Here is a 25439-nt window from a genome sequence, read left to right as displayed (position 1 = left end):
AGTCCTCTCTCCCCCACATTTTACCTACACACTGTTTCTTCCAGGGCCCCACAGAGCTGAAGCTTAAATCCTGCTTCCGCAGAAAGACAGAGTCCATAGACAAGCGCTTCTGCTTTGATATTGAAACTTACGAGAGGTTAGTACAAATGCTCCACTTTCAGACTTCGAGATGAGGTAGACTTTATATAAGATGATACATGCCTTTTGGGATAAACAAGTTTGAGCAGTGAGGTGAACAGGTGGTCTACAAGGACACTGAGTGTGTGGGTACAGAGTGGATTCTAGCCCAAACAATCAGTTGGCAGCAGGCTCCTCTATATCCTGCTGGAAGCAGATGGCAAACTCAGTGATTCCAGGGGAAGGGAACACCATGAAGTCATATGTATACAAGCAAAACATTCTGTACAATATGCACAGCAGAGGGACACAAGCCATACACTGACATTTCATATCAGACAGAGGGATGTCAGACACCAGTTCATAAAATGTTGATCAATCAGGGCAGACGAATACAGGTAACTACCAAAAGGAAACACCAACAAAGAGTCTTAATAAGGTGTTAGGCCACCACGAGCCGCCAAAACAGCTTCAATGCGCCTTGGCATAGATTCTACAAGTGTCTGGAACTCTATTGGAGGGATGCGACACCGTTCTTACATGAGAAATTCCATCGTGTTGTGTTTTTGTTGATGATGGTGGAAACCACCTGCTTTCAATATACTTTATATCCCTCATACTCAAGTGTTTCCTCTTTTTTGGCAGTTATATGTAGATTTAAGTTCATTTTTATTTGGACTAAGGGTCTCATGTAACAAAACTGTTGACAAATAAATGCAATATATGCCATAACTGTGACACTTGTTCCTATATCCATAGAAACACACCTGTCACACTCCAGGCAGTTTCGGAGGCCAACAGGAAGTTGTGGATGGAGGCCATGTACGGAAAAGAGCCTGTGAGTTTCTTTGCTGCCTCCTACTGGAGGGTCCATACAACCCCCCCTGGTCCAAAAGTTATTCTGTACTGTGAAGGCATTATGTTTATAGTCCTCATCTTGCTGTTTACTTTGGTTTTGATAAACAATAATATGATTATAAAAGCAGCATCTCTTTATAATAATAATAGCATGTATTCAGCATCATACAGATCATTTAGGATGGCCACAGAAAGCTTCACATATATTTCTGTTTCTTTTGGTCTTACGTGTTCCTTTCATTCCAGATTTATCATTCCCCAATTCACAAGCAAGCTGAAAGTATGTACCATTACCAGTGTTAATTTTTTGTATTTTTCTGCAGTATAATACAGTAAATTAAAATGTATTCGTCCCATTGAACATCCTTACACACACATTTGTATGTAGTGCCACTGCTTGTCAAATCTATAAAATGTTACTTGCCTTCCACAGTGGAATTGAATGAAGTTGGATTCAAGTTTGTGAGAAAATGCATCAACTTTGTTGAAACTAAAGGTAAAGTTACCAGAAAGTTCCAGTACACACCATGTGTTTTCGCTTTGTATGTATCGGATCAGATTTCATGCCAGTTTTGTCATAGTCTAGTCAGTTTGCCTCATTGCCCTTTAGAGGGCAGAGATGAGTTGTGTTTGGAATGAGATCTGCTGAAGCCTCACTGCTGTCCTGAATGAACCTTCTCACCAAAGGCCAGTACTAAATAAAAACACACTGGCTCCAATGTGACGTCCAGCCAGGAGAGCATAACTTTGGCATGTAGCTCAACATAATAAACTTCCTTACAGTAGAGTACTTCAGTCCGTACTAAATGAGCTGTTTTACTTTGTTTACATCAATTGAACTATTAATAATGCACCAGTACTATGCATAGCTTATTAATAATCATGCTTGCAGGTAGGCAACAAAGGTATTATTCCAGAGGGAGCCTATTCACATGTGGCATCAGAACACTTTTAACAGTGTGGGCACCTCACGTTCAACTGTTTTTATTTCTCAAGCAGCTTAAATTCTTTATAGATTCCATGGGCCTTCTCACTTCAGCCCTCCCTAATTCACTCTGCTATACTCTACTTTAATTTAGTAAAAAATACACTCCGTCTGTTAATTATGAGTTTGGTGAGGCACCAGCACTATGATATGCTCCCTGTATCTTTCACAACCGGTAAGATATGCAGGGATCATATAATAACATAAACTCCAGCCGTCCACTGGAGCAGTGAAGCAAATCATTCATTTGAAAGAGGTTGGGACGTAGGCTAGCGTTGTCAAGGCGGTGTCTGCTACGTTCCCATTTTCACTCCAGTTCAGACAGGCCTGCACTGAGGAACAGCCTGTATATTTCCACTGCTTGGAATTTCTCTGGAGGAAACTCCCCCTTTAGTTTCCTTTTACCTCAACCCCATCCACTCTCTCCATCTCCTGCTCTCTTTTACAGGACTCACACAAGAAGGAGTCTACAGAACTGTTGGCAGCAACATCCAAGTCCAGAAGCTTTTAAATGTATTTTTTGGTGAGGAAATTACCCAGTCAACATCTGTGCCCTCTATTGAGTTGGAATTGAGGAATGCATAGAAACAGAAGGGCTGTTTTGAAGCAGAATAACATTATTAAGCTGTTACATTTCCCTGTTTCAATGGCACACACAACAGGATTTGAAACAATATTAAAAAGCACCAAGTAAATATTGTTTTATTTCTAATTTATCCCCTAAGGCGGATGACAATTAATTGATTCGATATTTATGATGTGCCATTGCAAAGGCTTAATTTATAATATTTTATCCATGTTTGCAGCCCTCTATAATGATGTGGAAACATTGAAATGTTATATTTACTTGCCTTTTTGAATGAAGGAATAAAATAAATGGTTGCAAATAAATAAATAATCTGAGAAAAATAAACTATTTTAATAAAGTAGTTTAATTCACTCTAGATCAATACATTCAGATATTTCAACTGGCTGAACCTACTGTGGATAACTTGCCAGTTATTTATATATATATTTATTTATATATTTATTTTTACCATTTCTGCATGTTTATTTTTAATCGGTTCCCTCCTCTCCCTGTAGACCAGAAATGCCCAGGAGATGTGGATTTCCACAGCAGTGACTGGGACATAAAAACCATAACCAGTGCCATGAAGTTTTATCTCAGGTGTGTTCCCATCCTCTTAAATCATCCAGCAGGTGACACGCAAGAGCCAGCTGCTCTGGAACAACACGTTCAATAGAATTGTGTTACACCAGCCTTTGTCTGAAGCCCATTAGCACTCAGCTTCTACATCAGAGCCATATAAAATTATATACGGCTCTGTATTGCGTGAAGTGTACAGTATGCACAGTATGGTATGTACATTTTGCAGTTCTATGGCATTTCCAGACTGTGTATTCTGTATATGTTTAATATGAAAATAGTATGTTTCAAGTTAGTTATGTGTAATGATTCGAGATACTTTCTAATAATCTATGCTGGCTGAGGATGAGAGGTTTTTCTCTGCTCCATTAGCCTAGTATAATTGTTTGCTGTTTGAAGTACTCGGTGACAAGGCCTCTTGGCTTCAAGGCCAGGTTTTTATCCTCCCCCAATACCCATCATGATGATTTACTCACATGTCTTCTTGCCACACTTGGAAGAGGCCAGGCAGCTGTTTGAAGGAGCTTACTCAAGGCCTTTGGTTTCTCATGCCTTAACACTGCAATGATAAATCTAATTTCAGATCAGGAAAAAAAAATGTTGATAAAGAGAAATGTGCCAGTGAACTCTCATTCATTCAGAATGAGTAGCACTTGTTGATGCTGAAAGTGCATGAGTAACACATGAGTAGCAGTGGTTAAAAAGGGTGTTTTAGGGTATGATGTAAGTGTTAGAGTATTTGTACTGTACTTGTTTACCTGATCGCGTGTGTTCATCCACAGGAGTCTAGCAGAGCCTCTGATGACCTACGGTCTCAACAGGGACCTCATCTTAGCAGCAAGTAAGATGTGTTTTCACACTTACGGACTTAAAAACAACATTGGGGAAACAATTACTGAAACCCACTTCAAGATAAAATATTATCTGATTTGCATATGGCTTACACATTTAAAAAGAAACTGCACCAGTCCCCTAAACTGATGGAATTCTGTTATCATAACAGACGTCAGATTTATAGATCTTTAGCATAGTCTCATTGCACATAAAACATACGTTTCCTTCTCATGCGAGGGCATGTTTTTGTAGGACACATTTTGTCTGACACTACTGTACATTTTGTATTGTACAAGTCATTACATTTTTAAGATTGGCTTTGGGAGCTGAGCAACAGGTTGTTTACGTCCACATCTTGTCGTGTGTTTGCCAAATGCTCTCTGTAGAGTTAATTCATTGTGCATTTGTTCTCCATCAGAGTGAGTTCATTCTCAAGTTCTACAGGCTGGGTTACAGCTATAAAAGGGAAGAAAAAAAGTACACACGCACACATCTGTGTGTTCCTCACATAAGCAATAACAAAGAAAAAAGGCATTTTATTTTATTAGGTCTTTCCAATCAATTAGAAGTTCCAACCTCCAGATAGCTTATTCAGTTCTCCTGCGGGGGATTCTAGTCCCCTGCTTTCTTTTCTGTTCCATTTCTCCACAGACTGGATCCACAGTGTCATAGTGGGTGTGTGAAACTCCATATTTTGTATTTGAAAATGCCATAATTAAATGGTAAAATCATTGTAATGGTATGTTGTACACCAGCTCTAATCCTCTTAACTGAGACAAGCTTCCATGCCCCAGGAGACCTATTGTTCAATTGAATGAGGTCCTCGTTTCACATTACACCACAATGCAGCTGTGTGGAGCTGGACCCCTGAAATGTTTTGGCTGGGATTAGGCTTTGCTGATTTATTTGCTCATGCACAATGTCTATGCATGTTTAATTAACACCCCATATATACATAATGGATTGTGTAAAATCGGCAACAGATAAATGCCCTAAAAGCAGTGATGTTTAGGTCAGTCTCAGTTGAGGATAATATATAAATTATTGAGCATGTAAAAAGTATTTCTCGTCTCTTAGAATCGGATAATCTAGATGATCGACTGGGTGCAATCCACTGCCTGACGTACAAACTCCCAGGGAAGAATCGAGAAATGCTAAGCCTACTGATCCAACACCTGGTCAAGTAAGAGCTAACCTGATATGATGTGCCGCTGTTGTGCTGCAGCCTCAGTGCCTTGCCTCCTAACTGATGCAGTCACAAGGGTTATTCTTATTTAGGCCTTTTATTGTGGTGTAATTACATATCTGTTGTGTTGCCCGTGGGCCCAGTGAAGGGGTTAACTTGCATCTGTTCAGATGATTACTGTATCGGACCTAGAAACTTGCATCTATGTATAGTGCAAATGTAATGTACTTTTAAATTGGGAAATACCGGTCCAGTCCTCCAATATCATCACTATCCTGTTCATTCATTTATGATAGTTGCGCAATTATAAATTGACATTAACTGGCATTAAGTTGTCCACTATTTGAGAGATGTTTGTTCCTATTGGACATGTCTTTAGAGAGTCATTTTGTTTACGAACTTGTCTGGATTGCTATTGACAGTGTCTGCGGTAACAGTGGGGACAACCTGATGACTCCCTCCAACATGGGTGTGATCTTTGGCCCCACCCTGATGAGGGCAAAGGAGGAGACTGTGGCAGCCATGTTGGATATAAAGTTCCAGAACATAGTTGTTGAGATTCTCATTGAGGACTATACCAAGGTGAATTTGAAAGATTAATTTACCCGCTCCTCCCTTGCAAAGAGGTCAAGAGTCATGCAATGGTTATTTTATGCACTGTGGCATCATAAACATTCAAGTAGGCCATGGCACATTCTCGATCAGTGAATCTCAAAAAACGTTTTCTCTCGGGGGGGGGCACACCTTCCATCATTGGGGAACAACCTAGCTATAAAGAAAATGTCAGCTGACATGTGCTACTTGATCTGGACATTTCTGACAAGTTATAAATGGCTTTCAAAGGTCTGCAATGCCTGACGTGACAAGAGGAAAACTGCTGATGTACTACCCATTTTCGAAATTGCACCTTGTGTATTCTACTATTACAACTTTCAAGAATATGTTGAAAGCTTGAGTCGGTCATTCAACTTACTCTTGAAAGTTGTATTAGTAGAATGCACAAGATTCACAGTTTAGGAACCACTGATCTAGATACTATTAAATGTGTATTCTCAAGTATAATGTAATGTATATTAAATGTAAGTCCTTTTAGATGAGCTGGTGTGATTACAGATCTTCTGCAGCGCACCAGATGAGAGTTCCACAGCTCCACCGATGCCTCCTCCAAGGATCACCCCAAGGAAACGGCAACCAATCACCATCGCCAAGCGTCCGCTCCGCATCTGCCTAGCAGTTAATTGTGGCCAGCTCCAGAACACTGAGAGTAATTATTTGCCTCTGGTTTAATCATCATGATCATCCTCATCATCACCATAACCATTATTATCATTACCATCCCTTGTCCTGCGAATGCAGATTATATTTAGATTATTACAGTGTTCAGTTGGTATGAGTAAGGTGATTTATACAGGAGGTGGCTGATGTTTATTCTGGACACAGTATTACTGATGTGTGAATCCTAAGTACTTGTGAATTGCTAGCATAGAATGATAAAAAAAATATATATAACCTTTATTTAACTAGGCAAGCCAGTTAAGAACGAATTCTTATTTACAATGACGGCCTACCCCGGCCAATCCCTAACCTGGACAACGCTGGGCCAATTGTGCGCTGCCTTATGGTACTCCCAATCACGGCCGGTTGTGATACAACCTGGAATCGAACCAGGGTATGTAGTGACGCCTCTAGTACTGAGATGCTGTGCCTTAGATCGCTGCGCCACTCGGGAGCCAGAATACAGCATTAATTACATTAATTGCATGCCCTTTGAGGGAAAAGTGTGAGATATTTTATAAAGTTTAAACCAATTTTGTTGAATTGGAACCAATAAACATAAAAAATGTCATGTCATATCTAGATGTTGGCTTACTCCGACCTCTTCCTAAGCCAAGCTTAACCATACATTTTATTTGTTAACTGCACTTAGAGAAGTAGATGGAGGTCTTGTGTGCTCACTGAATGGAAGTTTTTGCTTCAGGCTAAATCATGCAATTTATACCTCTTGTAACTTTGCGTTAAATGTCTCTGTGTGAGTCAGTTCTTTCATTTACTGTGGTATGGATAGATGTGGAGCACTTGCTACGTGTCCTCCCCTCATTGTGTGGTATTTTATTTATTGCTATTCTCTGAGTTCCTGCGTGGAGTTACCAAATAACCAGCTCCACTTTGCATGACAAGTAACTACCACCTGTCTGAATCCATCGCAGCATTTGAATACTGCATGTACCACTGGAAACCTGGCCAACAGCATGACTCTAGATGAGACAAAGAGTACACCGAAGTTGTCTGTTTACTTTTTAATCTCCTAGATGAATAGATAATTGTTATACGCAATCTTCTTTCCTAAAAACATCATTCTTCTCTGGATCACAGACTATATTAATCCACAAAAGGCTTTGGTTTTTCTTCTCCATTATTTAATAAATCTGCCCAAATGCCCACATTAGACATTGCTTTCATAGTACTCAGAATGCATGAATGAATGAAAGTACTAATTAAAATAATATATCTTGGTTTGTGTGGTTCATTTGTTTGTAATAGTTAAACATGGTTAAATCACACATACCACATGTATGTATGCTACACGTGATCGGTAGGAGCTCAGGAGAAGTAATGATCATATCAAGTTCAAAGTCAGTTCTAAAGCAGCAACCTCTGCATTATGACACTGTGGGGAATTACCTGCATGTTCTTTAACCAATAAACCCACCACAAGAAGGTGGTCCAGGAATCTGCCTATGCTGAAAATGTGTTGCACTTTGTTTGTATTTCGATTTAACTATGTTTTGAAACTGTTTGTCACATAGATGAGCAGAATGGCAGCAGACCAGAGGGGGTGGATTTTGGCAGGGACACCCCAACGAGCCCCACACCTCTCCAAAGGACCAAACCCATCACCGCCCCTCTACGGCTCCATAGGGACACTCAAAGGCAGGCCCTCCTGCCCAAGCCATCCACCCGCCAGGACAGACACTCAGACTCTGACGTTGCCAAACTGGTCGCTAAGCTACAAGACGGAGGTCAGAGGCCAGATAGAGCAGCAACAGTCAATGGTGAGACAGGAGTCACTGTGAACCGAGCGCAGTCCTTCCAATGTAGGAGACCACCTCCTCGAAGTGTTGCAGTCATCAGAGAAGGTAGCAGAACAATCTAGCCTACTATATCATCTCACAACACAAACACACTATGAATTCTAGACTTTTATATGTGGCTTAACCACAGTGCCTAGCTGGTCTGTGATATTGATGCCATATCATGTGCAATGAGAAGAGAAATTGGAAAGTGGCTTTTCAAACATTGTTAGCTTTTTTCATTTTGAATCTACATTTTACAACAGTTTACCTAAGATTTTCCTTCCTTGCATTGCAGCAAAAAGTGACGGCATGATAAAAACGAGGTCTCTGGCTGAGAAGCCTGCCATCTGCAGACCTCCAACCAGACCCCCTGACCCCCCTAGCCGATACCCTGCACCCCACAAGAGCCTCACTGCAGCCCCCAGCGAGGACACCCCAGCGTCGTAGTAAGTAGATCTTAGAACTCAGCCAGACCCAGACACTCCATCCAGACTGATTCAAATTGTAATCAAGAGAACAATCACAATGTTAGCTATGAGTTTCCTTTTGGTCTTCTTCCAGTCCTTGTAAGTCCCTTGTTAAATGTTTCTCCTGTAAAATTGAAATATCACATGAAGTTGTATCCCCTTTTCCTAATGAACCCTCCACACCATACCGATTCCATTGACTGCATTTGTTGCCAACATAGTCTGTCTGGTTTACTCCTCGCCAAACATTTGTTATTCTGTTTCAGAGTTGAGTTGGAAAGCATTATATAGTCAAGAGTTTTTTATCTTTTGTATTTTATTTTATTTGCACTATGTGCAAATGAGGTAGGATAAGGGTGGTAAGGCACTAAATAGGCCATGGTTGCGAAGTAATTACAATATAGCAATTAAACACTGGAATGGTAGATGTGCAGAAGATGAATGTGCAAGCAGAGATACTGGGGTGCAAAGGAGCGAGATAGATAAATAAATAAATAAATAAATACTGTATGGGGATGAGGTAGTTGGATGGGCTATTTACAGATGGGCTATGTACAGGTGCAGTGATCTGTGAGCTGCTCTGACAGCTGGTGCTTAAAGCTAGTGAGGGAGATAGGAGTCTCCAGCTTCAGTGATTTTTGCAGTTCGTTCCAGTCATTGGCAGCAGAGAACTGGAAGGAAAGGTGGCCAAAGTAAGAATTGGCTTTGTGGGTGACCAGTGAGATATACCTGCTGGAGCGTGTGCTACGGGTGGTTGCTGCTATGGTGACCAGTGAGCTGAGATAAGGCGAGACTTGTAGATGACCTGGAGCCAGTGGGTTTGGCGACGAGTATGAAGCGAGGGCCAGCCAACGAGAGAGTACAGGTCACAGTGGTGGGTATTATATGGGTCTTTGGTGACAAAACGGATGGCAGTGTGATCGACTGCATCCGATTTGTTGAGTAGCGTGTTGGAGGCTATTTTGTAAATGACATCGGCGAAGTCGAGGATTGGTAGGATGGTCAGTTTTACGAGGGTATGTTTGGCAGCATGAGTGAAGGATGCTTTTTTGCGAAATTGGAAGCCGATTCTAGATTTAATTTTGGTTTGGATATGCTTAATCTGAGTCTGAAAGGAGAGTTTACAGTCTAACCAGACACCTAGATATTTGTAGTTGTCCACATATTCTAAGTCAGAACCGTCCAGAGTAGTGATGCTGGACGGGCGGGCAGGTGTGGGCAGCGATCGGTTGAAGAGCATACATTTAGTTTTACTTGCATTTAAGAGCAGTTGAAGGCCACGGAAGGAGAGTTGTATGGCATTGAAGCTCGTCTGGAGGTTTGTTAACAGTGTCCAAAGAAGGGCCAGAGGTATACAGAATGGTGTTATCTGCATAGAGGTTGTTAAGAGAATCACCAGCAGCAAGAGCGACATCATTGATGTATACAGAGAAGAGAGTCAGCAACAGGCCCTCCGATTTGACACACTGAACTCTATCAGAGAAGTAGTAATCATTTGAGAAAACAAGGCTGTTGAGTCTGCCGATAAGAATGTGGTGATTGACAGAGTCGAAAGCCTTGGCCAGGTCGATGAATACGGCTGCACAGTAATGTCTCTTATTGATGGCGGTTGTGATATCGTTTAGGACCTTGAGCGTGGCTGAGGTGCACCCATGACAAGCTCTGAAACCAGATTGCATAGCGAAGGTACAGTGGTATTCGAAATGGTCGGTAATCTGTTTGTTAACTTAGAAAGGCAGGGTAGAATAGATATAGGTCTGTAGCAGTTAGGGTCTAGAGTGTCTCCCCCTTTGAAGAGGGGAATGACGGCGGCATCTTCCCAATCTATGGGAATCTCAGACGATACGAAAGAGAGGTTGAACAGGCAAGTAATAGGGATTGCAACAATTTCGGCAGATCATTTTAGAAAGAGAGGGTCCAGATTGTGTAGCCCGGCCGATTTGTAGGGGTCCAGATTTTGCAGCACTTTCAGAACATCAGCTATCTGGATTTGGGTGAAGGAGAAATGGGGAGGCTTGGGCGAGTTTCTGTGGGGGTTGGTGGGCTGTTGATCGGGGTAGGGGTAGCCAGGAGGAAAGCATGGCCAGCCGTAGAGAAATGCTTATTGAAATTCTCAATTATAGTGGATTTATCGGTGGTGACATTGTTTCCTAGCCTCAGTGCAGTGGGCAGCTGTGAGGAGGTGCTCTTATTCTCCATGGACTTTAACTTTTGTCCCAGAACTTTTTTGAGTTAGTGCTACAGGATTCAAATTTATGCTTGAAAAAGCTAGCCTTAGCTTTCCTAACTGCCTGTGTATATTGGTTCCTAACTTTCCTGAAAAGTTGCATATCACGGGGGCTATTCAATGCTAATGCAGAATGCCACAGGATGTTGTTGTGCTGGTCAAGGGCAGTTAGGTCTGGAGAGAACCAAGGGCAATATCTGTTCATGGTTCTAAATGTTTTGAATGGGGCATGCTTATTTAAGATGGTGAGGAAGGCATTTTTAAAGAATAACCAGGCATCCTCTACTGATGGGATGAGGTCAATATCCTTCCAGGATACCCGGGCCAGAACGATTAGAAAGACCTGCACGCTGAAGTGTTTTAAGGAGCGTTTGACAGGTGGTCGTTTGACCGCAGACCCATTACGGATGCAGGCAATGAGACAGTGATCGCTAAGATCTTGGTTGAAAATGGCAGAGGTGTATTTGGAGGGCAAGTTGGTTAGGATGATATCTATGAGGGTGACCGTGTTTACGGATTTGGGGTTGTACCTGGTGGGTTCATTGATAATTTGTGTGAGATTGAGCGCATCAAGCTTAGCTTGTAGGATGACCGTGGTGTTAAGCATGTCCCCGTTTAGGTCACCTAGCAGCATGAGCTCTGAAGATAGATGGGGGGCAATCAATTCACATATGGTGTCCAGGGCACAGCTGGGGGCAGAGGGTGGTCTATAGCAAGCGGCAACATTGAGAGACTTGTTTCTGGAAAGGTGTACATGAAGTCTTAGTCAGTGTATTTTCTTATTATTCACTAGTCTTTTCAGAAATCCCCCGCTATGATTTAAGCTTCAGTGTCCTATTTGATATCACATTGTAGCAACAAAATAACCTATATTTTGCTACTCACCATTGACCCTTGTACTCCGTTCATGCCTGCCCCTGTTGTTTTACAAGGGGTATGCCGTGCAATGCCATAATAGATTTAGGGAGATATTTTCTGCCCACTAAATACAGCTAAAATGCACAAAAGGAAAACTGTGTTACTAATAATACTTTCACTGTAATGCATCTCAAAAGCTCTCGTTTACAATGTCCATGTGATTGTGGTAATCATTTATGTGGATCTCAAGTGAACAGTGTGCTCCACAGATGTAGGTAATGAGATCACAAGCTGTATTATTGCAAACTCCTTTTGTATTAGGTGACCTCCTGCCTATTTCAAATACTACAGTTGTTGTGTAACATCCTATTCTAAGTTACATGTCATTTTCACATTGCCAGGGCTGAAAATGTTGCCCGTAACGTTTGTCATTGTACTCCAGCAGTGTTTGGTATGCTGTAAGCCAAACATGTCTCAGGGATCATCTGGGATTAATCTGTCTTTCTCTTACTCTTTTTTCAGTGTTGCTTCCAAAGCCAAGTTTTTTGAGAATGCTTCAAGGCAATTTGGAAGGTAGGTTTGAAAATAAACTCAATCTCTACATGCTCCTTTGCCCCATGAAATCCTTATGTAGAGTCAATCAGCAAGATATGCATGTTACATGATGAGATGGCAGTGGCTACTGCCATGGTTGGCAAAGCCTCAACATGCTGCGAAGCCAAGTTGTTTAAACATAATGCTTCATGCTGATGGCTGAGAAATAAATCAGTGAGTTCACTTTAAGATGAACTATTGAAAGTAACTTGCTCTTAAAAATGAAGTAGTCACTGTACCTGGTCTCAGCTTGTTTGGCCATTTATAATTAAAGAGGAGCTGAGAGGTTGTCTTGAATGATCTCAAATGAATGTTGAAAATTATCCATACTTGGCCATACAACTATGTCCATGCTTGTATGACTAAAGTGATAAGCCCACAACTTTAACTGCCACAGACCTATATGTCTTTCCCACGAACAAGCTTTAACAAGTAATTGAGCTCATGATTAGGCTCTATTTTCGCCTGGTGCTAAGGAGGCACAAGTGTCAAACACACTGGCATTTTCCACCCCTTATGCCAGGTTCAGCAAATTACCAGTCTAACATCAGCTTGCTTGCGCTGAGGTGGAAGTGGTGGCAATATTTGAGGTGTGTCCTTAAAAACAAGCACAAAATTGACAATTTTCATCCGAGGTGAGGATTTACTGATTTACTCCCATGTACACCTGTCACGATCCGCCCCTATATATAGACCCCATGGCCGCGACACACGTTCTCAACATCATTTTTGAGGCGCCTCTAGCTCCATAGAGGATTGGAGTGATCCGTATAGCTCACATAACCGTGGTTACATACGTAACCTTCGTTAGGTTTCACTATATTGGATCACTCCAATATATTGGTATACCCGTACCAGATTAGTCGGTGCAAGAGAGACCTGGCCAACCAGCGGAACAGTCCCAGCGCGGGAACACGACGCAGGGGGCCGTCAATGTGGAAGGGGGAGGTCCCAGCACAGTCCCTGGAAGGGGAGGTGCCGCCCAGGACTACTGAACCAACCGCAGAGGGAGGTGCCACAATTACCCGATAGTACCTAGCAAAGGTGCCCAGCTGGCCGGGAGGAATGAAGGGTTGGGGCGGAGAGATATACTCCTCCCCCCAGGGTCCATCCTGTAGCACTCAGAACTTACTGAAAGAGCATGGAGCTCACCCACCCTCTTCATGAAAGTAATCGCTACCAAGAAAACCACCTTCATAGAGAGGTGTTTCAGGGAGGCAGACTCCAACTGTTCGAAAGGCGGCTTTGCCAAGCTGCCAAGACCACATCCAGCTCGCCATTGAGCTGGTCCTAGCTGGACCCAGGCTACAAACCCCCTTCATAAACCAGGAGACCAAGGGATGGCGCCCCACTGGCCTGCCCATCCACCCCGCATGGCAGGCAGATATAGCGGCCAAATACCCTCTGTGTAGAGGCTGCCAAGCCCTCATCCAAGCAAGACTGCAGGTATTGGAGGACATACTGCACTCCGCATGACTCGGGCACAACCTCAATACTAGTGCACCAAGAGCAGAACAACCACCAGCGCAACTGGTATGCCGCAGTTGTAACCAGCACCCTTGCGCTCTGCATGGTGTTCATTACACCCTCCTGTAGTCCTAACATGGACCATTGGTGCCGTTCAATGGCCAAGCCCACAGACTGAGGCGGTGCGGCCCCGGATTCCACAGAGTTCACCCGACCTGAGACATCAGGTCTCAGGGGAAGTTGCCAACGTATCCCAGACAACAGGGACAGGAGAAGGTTGAACCAGGGTTGTCTGGGCCAGTATAGGGCCACCAGCAGCAGACAATGCTCTGCCATCCTGGTCCTGTCCAGCACATCAGGGACCTCAGTCCACCCTGATGGTTGATGGAAGCCTCCACTGTGGTGTTGTCCATTCTCACCAGGACATCTTCCCGTCAGATGTGGAAGGAAAGACTGCAGGGCTGTAGTGTATTAATGAGTCTGCCTCTCCAAGGGGGTAGCCAACAGCCACTGGCCGACCTGCCCTTGGTCACACCCCCAGCTGATCTGGGAGGCGTCTGTGCTGACCAGCTCACGGCGGCACATCCTCAGCATCTCTACCCCACCTGAGAGAAAGGAGTGACAGCGCCACCTCAACAATGCCCTGAGGCACTGTGTGGTCACCCAAAGCTGGTGGTGACTGTGGCGCTTTGTGGGCAGCTCGTGGAAGTTGAACCAGCGTTGAAGAGGCCGGAGATGGAGCAGGTCCAGGGGAATCAACAACGAGGCTGCCGTCAGCAAGCCCACAGGCGTTTGCAGGTTAGCGTGGATCCCACCTACCCCTGCCGAAAGTAGTCGAGGCAAGATAAGATCGCCTGAACCCTTCTGGTGGGCAGGCATGCTCTCATGAGGACCGACTCCAGTTCCATGCCAATGAAGGCCACACTCTGGTGGGCATCAGACGACTCTTGTCATTTACAGTAATGCCCAGCCCACCGATGTGTGTCAGGAGCACGTCTCTGTCTGACAGGACCTGGGTCCTGGTCGGTGCACAATCAGCCAATTGTCCAGGTAATTGAGTATCAACAATCCTCGGGACGTGAGAAGTGCCAGGACAGTGCCCATGCACTTGGTGAAAGTACAGGGTGCCAAGGGTAGAACCATGAATTTGTAAGCCGTCCCTTCGAAAGCGAATCAGAGGTACTGCCAATGAGCTGGGTTAACAGGAACATGGAAGTACGCATCCATCATGTCCAGCGTCACAAACCACTGGTCCCTGCAACACGTGGTCTGGGGACAGTATGTGGAATCTCAGTACCTTCAAGTACCTATTGAGGTTGCGGAGGTCCAGAATCGGTCGAAACCCTCCGTCTCTTTTTGGGACCACAAAATAAGTGGAACAGAACCCACCTAGCTATTCTGATGTCTCAATCCTGCAGACGACACCCTTGTCCAGGAGTGAGGAAATCTCCAGCCGCAGGGTTTTCTTTAGAGGGTCGGCCACCGTGGTGACACGAAGGCCCCTGAAGAACGGAGGCCGGCACCGAAATTGGAGTCAGTACCCCTCGAGCATTGAGGACAACACCCACGGGGACTCCACACACTCCTCCCACTTTGCCCTTTGAGACCGGGAGAAGCGGCCGGGGAAGGGTGTGTCAGGGAACACACCCTTCCCTCTACTCTGGCGCCCTGAGCGCATGGGTCCCCCAGGCACGTCCCTATGGCGGTGACGGTTGACACCTGTCACAAAGGGAAGCCATAAGCTCAGCCAACAAGGCCACTGGGAGAGCTTATGTTGTGACCCGCCCGGAGGAATAGGAACCCGGTGAGGGAAGGCCCATGTGGGAAAAACAGGCAGAATAAAAAAAACAGCAAACAGGTAATGGATTTGATTTGTGTGTTTTTGTTTTACGCCAAATACCTAGAATGTTTAATATCCAAGCAGAAAACAAAAAACAGCACCGTATGATGGAGTAACTCCGTTAAGGAACTCCAAAGTTAATGTCTCAACGTAGTGGCAGCCCACCACCATACTCTTACATTCTGCAGAGAAAGAACAAGAGAAAGAACAAAAAAAACCTGTAGGGTAATTAGCAGAGAACCCACGCCTATAGACAGCTTGTTAAAGCAATTCACAACACACACAAAACAAGCCAGTCGGCAAATTTGTGTAAGGTAAATCCAGTTTGAGGCAGCAAGAGCCACCAATATATTAATAGATGCACACAGAGTCATAGTGTAACACTAACGAAACACAAGCACGACAAACCACAGGCGGAAGATGCAGATCAACCGCACGCAGCGAGTGGAGCACTGAAGAAGAGGGGAGCACTCAAGAAGAGGGGCTGGTCATGTGGCCAGGCCACATGCTCCAGGCTGTAAACAGCCAGCGAGTATACTTCTACGCAAGATATTACACACTTACCAGTGACTTACCAAGCGAACTTCAGAAAGTTTGTACCTCAACCCGTACAGACGTCCGCCGAGTAAATGAAAGAGAACATGTGTCGCGGCCATGGGGTCTATATATAGGGGTGGACCCCAGCCGTGACACAGGTGTACACGGGCGTAAATCCTTACTCGGATGTATCCCTCCACCGTGGAGTGATACCAATATAATGGAGTGATACAATATAGTGAAACATAACAATTGTTTTCTGCCCATTTTGTTTATTTTGATACAAAACCAAGCATCAAATCACATTTTATTGGTCAAATACACATATTTAGCAGTTATTGCGGGTGTAGCGAAATGCATAGCCTAACTTTCCCTTAACCCTTTAGACTCGTGGGAATTGGCCTATACAGATAGGGATAAATTTAAATGTTTCGTACAGAAGAATATGGTAGCAATTGAAAGGGAACACTGGAGATTATGGGGGAATTATCAGACCAAATGTGAGGACACAACAGTTCACCTGACACAAAGCTGAATCCAAACATTACACTGTTGATTTTATGTGCATTTTAGATTTACTGTATGTTGACATATTTGTTTATAACGAAATCTGAAAATGCTTTGGATACATTCAGTAACATGATAAGAATATTCATGGAAAATTCATACAGCATAAGACAAAATAATTACAAGGATTTGAGTGAGAGTACTAACTGATGTCTCCAAATGGCCACACACCTCTCCAAAGTGCGCACATTTCCTAATTAATTTCAATGCCCTTTTATGGCTCAAAGAACAGTCTTCAACTATAAGGTGCTGTTTTGAGCTTTCCTAGCCTTGCCGTTAAGGAACTAGCAAGCACAATTGTAGTAGTTTTGTTTGGAACACAACCCTTGCATCCCAGCCATCACATAACTACTGTTGTTGTTTATGCAACCCAAAGTTATAAAATACGATAAATCAGTGTTAGGTTTTCACAATGCAATTCAGAGAAACAATGTCATTTTGGTGCGGATAGAAAGGAATCATGAGTGCATTCTGGTGCGTGTGCCGTGATACATTTTCTTCACAGTAGACAAACATGATTTGGTTCAGAACAACCCAAGGAATGATGCCATGTTATCTGGTAACTGTACATCAAACATAGTGATCATAAACATTTACACTGTATATGTTTTATGACATGAAATGTGAAGTTCATCTTTCGACTCACAGGTGTTTGACTTGCTCATGTGACATCAGTATTTATAATCCTCAATGTCTCATCTTTTAAAATATATAGTCCTCTTAGACCGTTTTCACAATGACGATAGCAAAGGGAAATTTTCGACAGGTTCTCGAAGTATCGATTCTCTAGAGACAATACCGTTGTGTAAACTTGTGAAATTATCACGTCTCAAGCACTACCTCAAAATGTTTAGATGTGTATGTCAAAATGTTGAGATATGCAAGTAAAACTGCGTAAGTCAACATTTTGAGGTAGATCATACGAATAGAATGTTTTTTAATTTGTAACATTGTGTGGTGATTTCAAAGGTGGCACAACAGATCCCAGAGTGGTGGTATGACTAATAAACCAACTGTAAATAAAAACTGTTTTATATGGGCTATGATGTGAATAATTTTTTTGTCCGGTCATATGGTTTAAAAAATAAAAAAAATCCTGGAAAAACACTAGGGAGGATGAAAACATTAACATCCTGTCAAACAAATCATGAGGCGAATCAGTCTAAACAAGAGTGCTTTGGCCCTCTTTTCGACGCTTTTGTGTCAATATTTTTTAAGTGCTGGGGCAAATGCCTGCTCGCCACACATTTACCAGGGGCCCGCTGCAGCGTAGATAGATGGAAATCGCCACACAATGCACAAATGAAGAAACGCAACCTTTATTTTTGGGTGTCGGGAATGGGCTTCCATATAAATCAGCCCAACATCTCAACTCCCGGTGAATTATACCCACGTTTTCAGTTGCAATTTGCTTTTGCCACATGAAGCCTAATGATTTGCATGATTTTGATCAAAATTAAGCATGTTTTGTTGTAAGGTAGGCCTACAGTACTTTTATATTTATATTAGAGGGGTAATCATTCGTTTTTGATAGGCTAGCATTACTTGGTGAAGAGATTTTGTTAGCTATTAGTAGGCTAACTCTGTGCTTTTGCCTTGAGGCTAAAATGTAAAGTGTAGAGACAAGAAAATAAACAATTTTTAAAGGGGAATAGAAACACATTAGGAAGTAAAGCTAAGCAAAGAAATTCCATCCACTAATACTAAACATGTACATTTAACATTAGAAACATCTCTATTTTTAGGATTTTGAAAATGAACCAGGTTTATTAGAGGTATGGATAGCGCCATCTTGAATTGTAGTGCCTGTAACTGTATTAAGACAACCTTAAAACAAGTTGTTTCATTTGATTACAAATATTCACTCTCTTTTGAAGCCTTATCAATAGTGAATTCAATCTTGCTTATTGACAACGTTTGGCATGTCCATGGCTCAGACATGGCAGACATAATTAAATTTACTATAGGCCTAGCTCCTATATCAGTGTGAATGCTATGTTTAACAGTATATTTCCATATTGAAGCCATACAATTAGGCTTCTTACACGTTCAACATATTTAGAAAAGATGGGATAGACCTACATACATTTAGTTTCTGTAGGCTATTTTTAACTAACTAGCCTATAACGTACTAACATTTGAATTGGAGTTGATTCCAACGCAATACATAAGACTGTAAATACACAACTTCAAGAAACCGCATATTTAGTCATGGAGCACGTTCCGATTGGTCAGTGAAGGGTCAATCATCGACACATACAACTTGTTTATTCATCAAAACCCAGCCCTTTCGTGCCTCTCTCATCTACTGCGCCCATAATTCCAGTTGTAAAAAATATAGAAAATATTTTTAATACCACTGAACCGCCAGTGCTAAGATTTAACATTGTGTTAGGTTTGTTAAAATAGAGCCCTCAGTGATGTTGTGTTTTCCTGGTGTCAGGTGTGACCTGGTAACTATGAGTTAAACCTTGAAAGAACCACTTGAGTTTCAGAATAAATAAAGCTCAGGCACTGATGGGATGGCTGTTGTTTTGTCCTAAATTTAGCATATAGTCAAATGATCAGTAGTCTCAGTGGTTCAAATCCAGTAAATCATTGTATTCCGTTACAGATAACTACCAAAATAAAGGAAACACATAAAGTGTCTTAATAGGACGTTGGGCTACCAACAGCTTTAATGCACCTTGGAATAGATTCTACGAGTGTCTGGACATCTATCGGAGGGATGCTACACCATTCTTCCACAAGTGTTGTGTTGAAGGTGGTAAAAAATGCTTTCTCAGGCTCCGCTCCAGGATCTCCCATAAGTGTTCAATTATGTTGCGACTGGATGACTTAGATTGCCATGGCATATGGCTTACTTCGTTTTCATTCTTATCAAACCATTCAGTAACCATTCGTGCCCTGTGTATGGGGGCATTGTCATCCTATGGGGGCATTGCCATGGTAGCCAAAATAATGGACTGCCCAGAATTTTTATACATGACCCTAAGCATGATGGGATATTAATTGCATAATTAATTCAGGAACCACACCTGTGTGGAAGCACCTGCTTTCAATATACTTTGTATCCCTCATTTACTGACGCGTTTCCTTTATTTTGGCAGTTACCTGTATATACAGTAATGATACTCTTATAATTGATGATTGAAGTCTATTTAATAATTAAATAATAATTCTATACAAAAGCCAGGCGGGTAACGCAAATGCAGAATAATAATGTAGAGGGATGTTCTTCGAAGCTGACAGGTTACTGTAGACAATAGTATTGCTTGCCAACTGTAACTGTTGGAGAAATTCTAAATGTATTTTTTAAATAATATTTTATCTGACATTGTTGCTTATTTCATGTTTAATGGGTTGTTCTGCTTTCCTCATGTAGCTCATCGGTCTCACCTCCAGCATCTACTTTACTCAATGTGAAAGAGGAGGTATGATGTCCTGTGATTTCACCCCCCCCCCCCTTACACTTTGTGAACAAGCAGACAGAGGGAGAGTAATGGTTTGAATGAGCTACTGCAGAAGCGATTTAGAGCTAGTTGAGATAATAGCTCAGCTTCATACGTACAGTATACCTGGAAATGGGTTTCAAATAGGCCTTGCTAAGCTTTTATGAACTAATTTGGCCCATAAACCAGAAGTAAATGCCCAGGCCATCTCCACATTTGTTTTTTAAATAATTTACTTTGCCGTTTGTGATCAAAACCACTCTTTTTATTTTCTCTTAGAATTTAAGTTGATGCGTCTGTTACCATGGCCTCTACTCCTGTCACTGACCTGTGGAATTGCAGTGAGCATCTGGACACATACAGTACTGTAGTGGAACAAAGGAAACAGAGTGCATTTTGTCCTGTCTGTGGACACCCTCCTGCTTGTTGCTATGAGGGACCCAATTAACATGTTGTTTAATTAGTGATAAAGGAGCTCCAGTCTAGATATTAAAAACAATCTGTTTATTAAAGGAGGCCTGTATATGTCTCTGTCTGATCCAAATCTTGGAGATTCTGGCAGCTGGATCAATACTTATACATTCTATGGGATCAACTCAATAATGATGTAATTTAAACAAAAACAATTTACCTGTTAACTGAATGATGTAATGTTAACTAAATGAATCCTAGTCCAAGTGGCTAGTTCCAGTATACAGTTATTTGACTTTTAAACTGCTCGAAAACAAGCTACTGTAGCTACCTAATACCATTTGGATTCACATACATGTAGGCTATACTCTAGTACCCTACTGTAACAGGTTGAAATGAAAGCAAGCGACTCAGTTGTAGCACAATAGTGTTAACTACTGTAGTATCTAATGCAAAACTGAGAGCCAAAGGTGCAGATTCTAAGTCTCAGTTGTTATTTTACTGCTGCCGTTTAATAATTTGTTACTTTTATTTTAAACTTTTTACTTATCTATTTTTTTACTTAACGCTTATTTTTCTTAAGAACATGGGAATGGTTGTGATTTTTTTGTCAGACACTTTCTCTCTAACAGCATCTAACATAGTGTGACAGAGAGTGGATCATTATTCATTACTTATTATTTGCTATCATGGTTGGTTAAGTAGGACTTTAAGCTTAACCAAATTAATTATGGTATTCAGCACATCAGAATTCCTGTGGTCTGTTTTCAATCACCAAAGAGCATCATGAACAGGAGGAGTGTAGTCAACAGTCCTATCATATAACTCAAATCAAATAACATTTTATTTGTCACGTGCCAAATACAGCAGACCTTACAGTGGAATGCTTACTTACAAGCCCTTAACCAACAATGCTTTAAGAAGTTAAGAACCCTTAAAGCTGGAATCCCTAAATTCGTAGTGGTGAAACTGCCATGTTCATTTGTGATATTACAACAACAAAAACACTTCAACAACCAACACTGTTTTTTCCCCCCTTCGTACATCATGGCACACACAATAGAACAGCACAGTATGTACAACGACTTGTTTTTACCACGATGCTACTATCCTCTTCATAATCAAAACAAATAAGATATGTGCCTGGGGCGACCGTTGATGCTGTTTCACCTTATGCAGATCTCAGCTTTAAGAACTCATAACTAAATTATTTTGGATAGTGGAATCCAAATTAGCACTGGTTAATTTGAAGGCTCAGCAGTCCTAGTTTTTGCCATTGTTATTTTGTTGAAGCCGATGGTTGGCATCTCTCCATTTCCATTTGGGTACTGTCATTCATACAACACTCCAACATGAATGTTTATTAAGTAGTGTGATGTATGTAGTGTGACTAAGACCGTCATTTACTGTTGAAGCCGGAAGTTTACATGCACCTTAGCCAAATACATTTAAACTCAGTTTTTCACAATCCCTGACATTTAATCCTAGTAAAAATTCCCTGTTTTAGGTCAGTTAGAATCACCACTTTATTTTAAGTATGTAAAATGTCAACAAAAAAATAATAGTAGAGAGAATTATTTATTTCAGCTTTTATTTCTTTCATCACATTACTAGTGGGTCAGAAGTTAACATACTAATTGAGTGTATTTGGTAGCATTGCCTTTTAAATTGTTTAACTTGGGTCAAATGTTTCGGGTAGTCTTCCAAAAGCTTCCCACAATAAGTTGGGTGAATTTTGGCACATTCCTCCTGACAGAGCTGGTGTAACTGAGTCAGGTTTGTAGGCCTCCTTGCTTGCACACACGTTTTCAGTTCTGCCCACAAACTTTCTATGGGATTGAGGTCAGGGCTTTGTGATAGCCACTCCAATACCTTGACTTTGTTGTCCTTAAGCCATTTTGCAACAACTTTGGAAGTATGCTTGGGGTCATTGTCCATTTGGCAAACCCATTTGTGACCAAGCTTTAACTTCCTGACTGATGTCTTGAGATGTTGCTTCAATATATCCACAAAATGTTCCTTCCTCATGATGCTGTCTATTTTGTGAAATGCACCAGTCCCTCCTGCAGCAAAACATCCCCACAACATGAGGCTGCCACCCTAGTGCTTCAAAACAGTTCTATTTTTGTTTCATCACACCAGAGGACATTTCTCCAAAAAGTACGATCTTTGTCCCAATGTGCAGTTGCAAACCTTTTTTTATGGCGGTTTTTGAGCAGTGCCTTCTTCCTTGCTGAACGGCCTTTCAGGGTATGTCAATATAGGACTCGTTTTACTGTGGATATAGATACTTTTGTACCTGTGTCCTCTAGCATCTTCACAAGGTCCTTTTGCTGCTGTTCTGGGATTGATTTGCACTTTTCACACCAAAGTACGTTCATCTCTAGGAGACAGAATGCATCTCCTTCCTGAGCAGTATGACGGCTGCGTGGTCCCATGGTGTTTATACTTGCGTACTATTGTTTGTACAGATGAACGTGGTACCTTCAGGCATTTGGAAATTGCTCCCAAGGATGAACCAGACTTGTGGTCTATGATTTTTTTTTGAGGTCTTTGCTGATTTCTTTTGATTTTCCCATGATGTCAAGCAAAGAGGCACTGTGTTTGAAGGTAGGCCTTGAAATACATCCACAGGTACACCTCCAATTGACTCAAATGATGTCGATTAGCCTGTCAGTAGCTTCTAAAGCCATAACAGCATTTTCTGAAGTTTTCCAAGCTGTTTAAAGGCACAGTCAACTTAGTGTATGTAAACTTCTGACCAACTGGAATTGTGAATTATAAGTGAACTAATCTGTCTGTAAACAATTGTTGGAAAAATGACTTGTGTCATGCACAAAGTAGATGTCCTACCCGACTTGCCAAAACTATAGTTTGTTAACAAGAAATATGTGGAGTGGTTGAAAAACGAGTTTTAATGACTCCAACCTAAGTGTATGTAAACTTCCGACTTCAACTGTACATAGTAATTCAATTGGCAGGTACTGTACAGTGTTCCCAGTGTGAGTACACAACCCACATAGTACCAGCAGCAACTGTTATACCAGTTTGTGGCTTGTACCATTTCAAAGACTTGCAAATTAATTCACAATGGAGATTACGGTGTCATTTTAAGAATGCATTATATTATGAGGGGAGGTTTATGCAAAGCTAATCTGTATTAAAATGTCAATGTATCACAGATGTGAGGACTGTAATTTACCTACCTGAACTTTAGCACTATAACTTTAGCAACACTTACTATGAAGGAAACCATTTTATCTAACATGTTTATAACCACCTTTTTTGTACGTAACGTGGGTCTTCAGAAAATATATATTTTCTATCTACATTCGGATAACTTGTCTTTATTGATTTAATTTAATTGATTCATTAATGAATGTTTCATTTGTGGAATGTTGTAAAAATGACATTTTAATAAATATTTTAAGCAGTGAAGGGAATTGTTAGGAATCCTGGGTTGTGTGGAGGGTGATGAGCATTTTATTTTGTTGTCTTCAATGATTTCTGTCTTAGAATATTTTGTGAAAGATTGACAGCGCAGTTAAGATCTTGTCATTAGAGTTCCCAGAGGTTTTTCATCTTTAAATTGAGTCTCAACTCCCATTTTTATTTCTGTGAACATTTGAACCATGAAACATACATTTTCTTGTATGTGTTTGACCTGCTTGACCCTGTCTGTAATTTGTTCTTACAGGAACAACAACTGTTTTCATCTGCTTTTGTATGAAAATTATATGATTGTATAAAACCAATATGCTCTTCAATGTCCTGTCATTTCTTATCTAATGTTTACATTTTCCTTTTCTTTATCCCTTATATGCATTCTGTAAGAGTTTTTCAAGAAACATTTACCATGTATGAGCATGGTTAAGGAAAACATTGAAAAATAAAGTAACATTTTTTTTAAACTTTCCACTCTGTCTGAATAACAATGAAAAGTGGAATCAGAATGGTTAATAAGTGGAGCAAAAGGGACTAGTGTGGTCATATCCAAATCCCGATAACACAAAAAGCAACTATAACTCCGATCCAGGGCAACATAATACTGTATAAAAAATGACACACGCGTTGTTGCTCCCAAATTACCTTTTTACGAAAGTTTATAAAAATGGATTTATTAAGTTAGAATTTGAGAAAAGGGAGATTTAGATGAACAAGTGGCAATGATACATGTAGCAGTACAGCTTGGTACTGCAGCCTGCATTAGGCCATTATCTTAGAAATTTCACTGAACACAGGAATATCATCAGTCTCAAATATCAACTGGCCATAAGCCAGGTCCTTCCCACAAAATATTTTCAATAAATCATATGGTTAAAAGTCACACACATTCAAAAATATACCTGGCCTTCTGGACAACAAAACAAAAAACAGGTTGAGTCAGTTATCAATACTGATAAGTGGTGAAAGAAAAGTAATTATTTAAAGGGAAGGATTGTATCAACCAAGATTCCTCTCAGAGGTTTCAGAATGTCAGGGAATCAGTTCCTTAGGAATCCAGGGGAGCCAGCTTCTGTTTTTGAAGGTCCATTGCAACTGTATTTATCTCAATATCAAATCATTTCTGGGTAACAATTATGGTCTCCTGAGTGGTGCAGCCGTCTAAGGCTCTGCATCTCAGTGCTAGAGGCGTCACTACAGACTCTGGTTCGATTCCAGGGTGTATCACAACCGGCTGTGATTGGAAGTCCCATGGGGAGGCGCACAATTGACCCAGCGTTGTCCAGGTTTGGGTTTGGCCGGGGTAGGCCGTCATTGTAAATAATAATTTGTTCTTAACTGACTTGCCTAGTTAAATAAAATCAACCTTACTGT

The 25439-nt window shown here is 41.5% G+C and overlaps 1 protein-coding gene across 1 annotated transcript in view; it reads left to right on the top strand.

Annotated features, from left to right (window-relative positions):
- The window catches only part of LOC139418424 (oligophrenin-1-like), a 36563-nt gene extending 12175 nt beyond the window's left edge, over positions 1 to 24388 (top strand). The window contains exons 10-24 of the mRNA XM_071167833.1: positions 45 to 136; positions 877 to 955; positions 1222 to 1255; positions 1409 to 1471; positions 2409 to 2483; positions 3044 to 3128; positions 3890 to 3948; positions 5019 to 5124; positions 5550 to 5709; positions 6241 to 6391; positions 7935 to 8264; positions 8497 to 8647; positions 12276 to 12326; positions 20144 to 20192; positions 20490 to 24388. Of these exons, the coding sequence (XP_071023934.1) occupies positions 45 to 136; positions 877 to 955; positions 1222 to 1255; positions 1409 to 1471; positions 2409 to 2483; positions 3044 to 3128; positions 3890 to 3948; positions 5019 to 5124; positions 5550 to 5709; positions 6241 to 6391; positions 7935 to 8264; positions 8497 to 8647; positions 12276 to 12326; positions 20144 to 20192; positions 20490 to 20501 (1497 nt within the window). The 3' untranslated portion in view covers positions 20502 to 24388. The remainder of the gene's footprint in view (positions 1 to 44; positions 137 to 876; positions 956 to 1221; positions 1256 to 1408; positions 1472 to 2408; positions 2484 to 3043; positions 3129 to 3889; positions 3949 to 5018; positions 5125 to 5549; positions 5710 to 6240; positions 6392 to 7934; positions 8265 to 8496; positions 8648 to 12275; positions 12327 to 20143; positions 20193 to 20489) is intronic.
- Positions 24389 to 25439: the final 1051 nt, after the last annotated feature.

This window comes from Oncorhynchus clarkii, chromosome 10 (genome assembly GCF_045791955.1).
Source record: "Oncorhynchus clarkii lewisi isolate Uvic-CL-2024 chromosome 10, UVic_Ocla_1.0, whole genome shotgun sequence".
In the NCBI taxonomy this organism is placed as follows: domain Eukaryota; kingdom Metazoa; phylum Chordata; class Actinopteri; order Salmoniformes; family Salmonidae; genus Oncorhynchus; species Oncorhynchus clarkii.
This window is presented reverse-complemented; position numbering and strand designations above follow the sequence as displayed.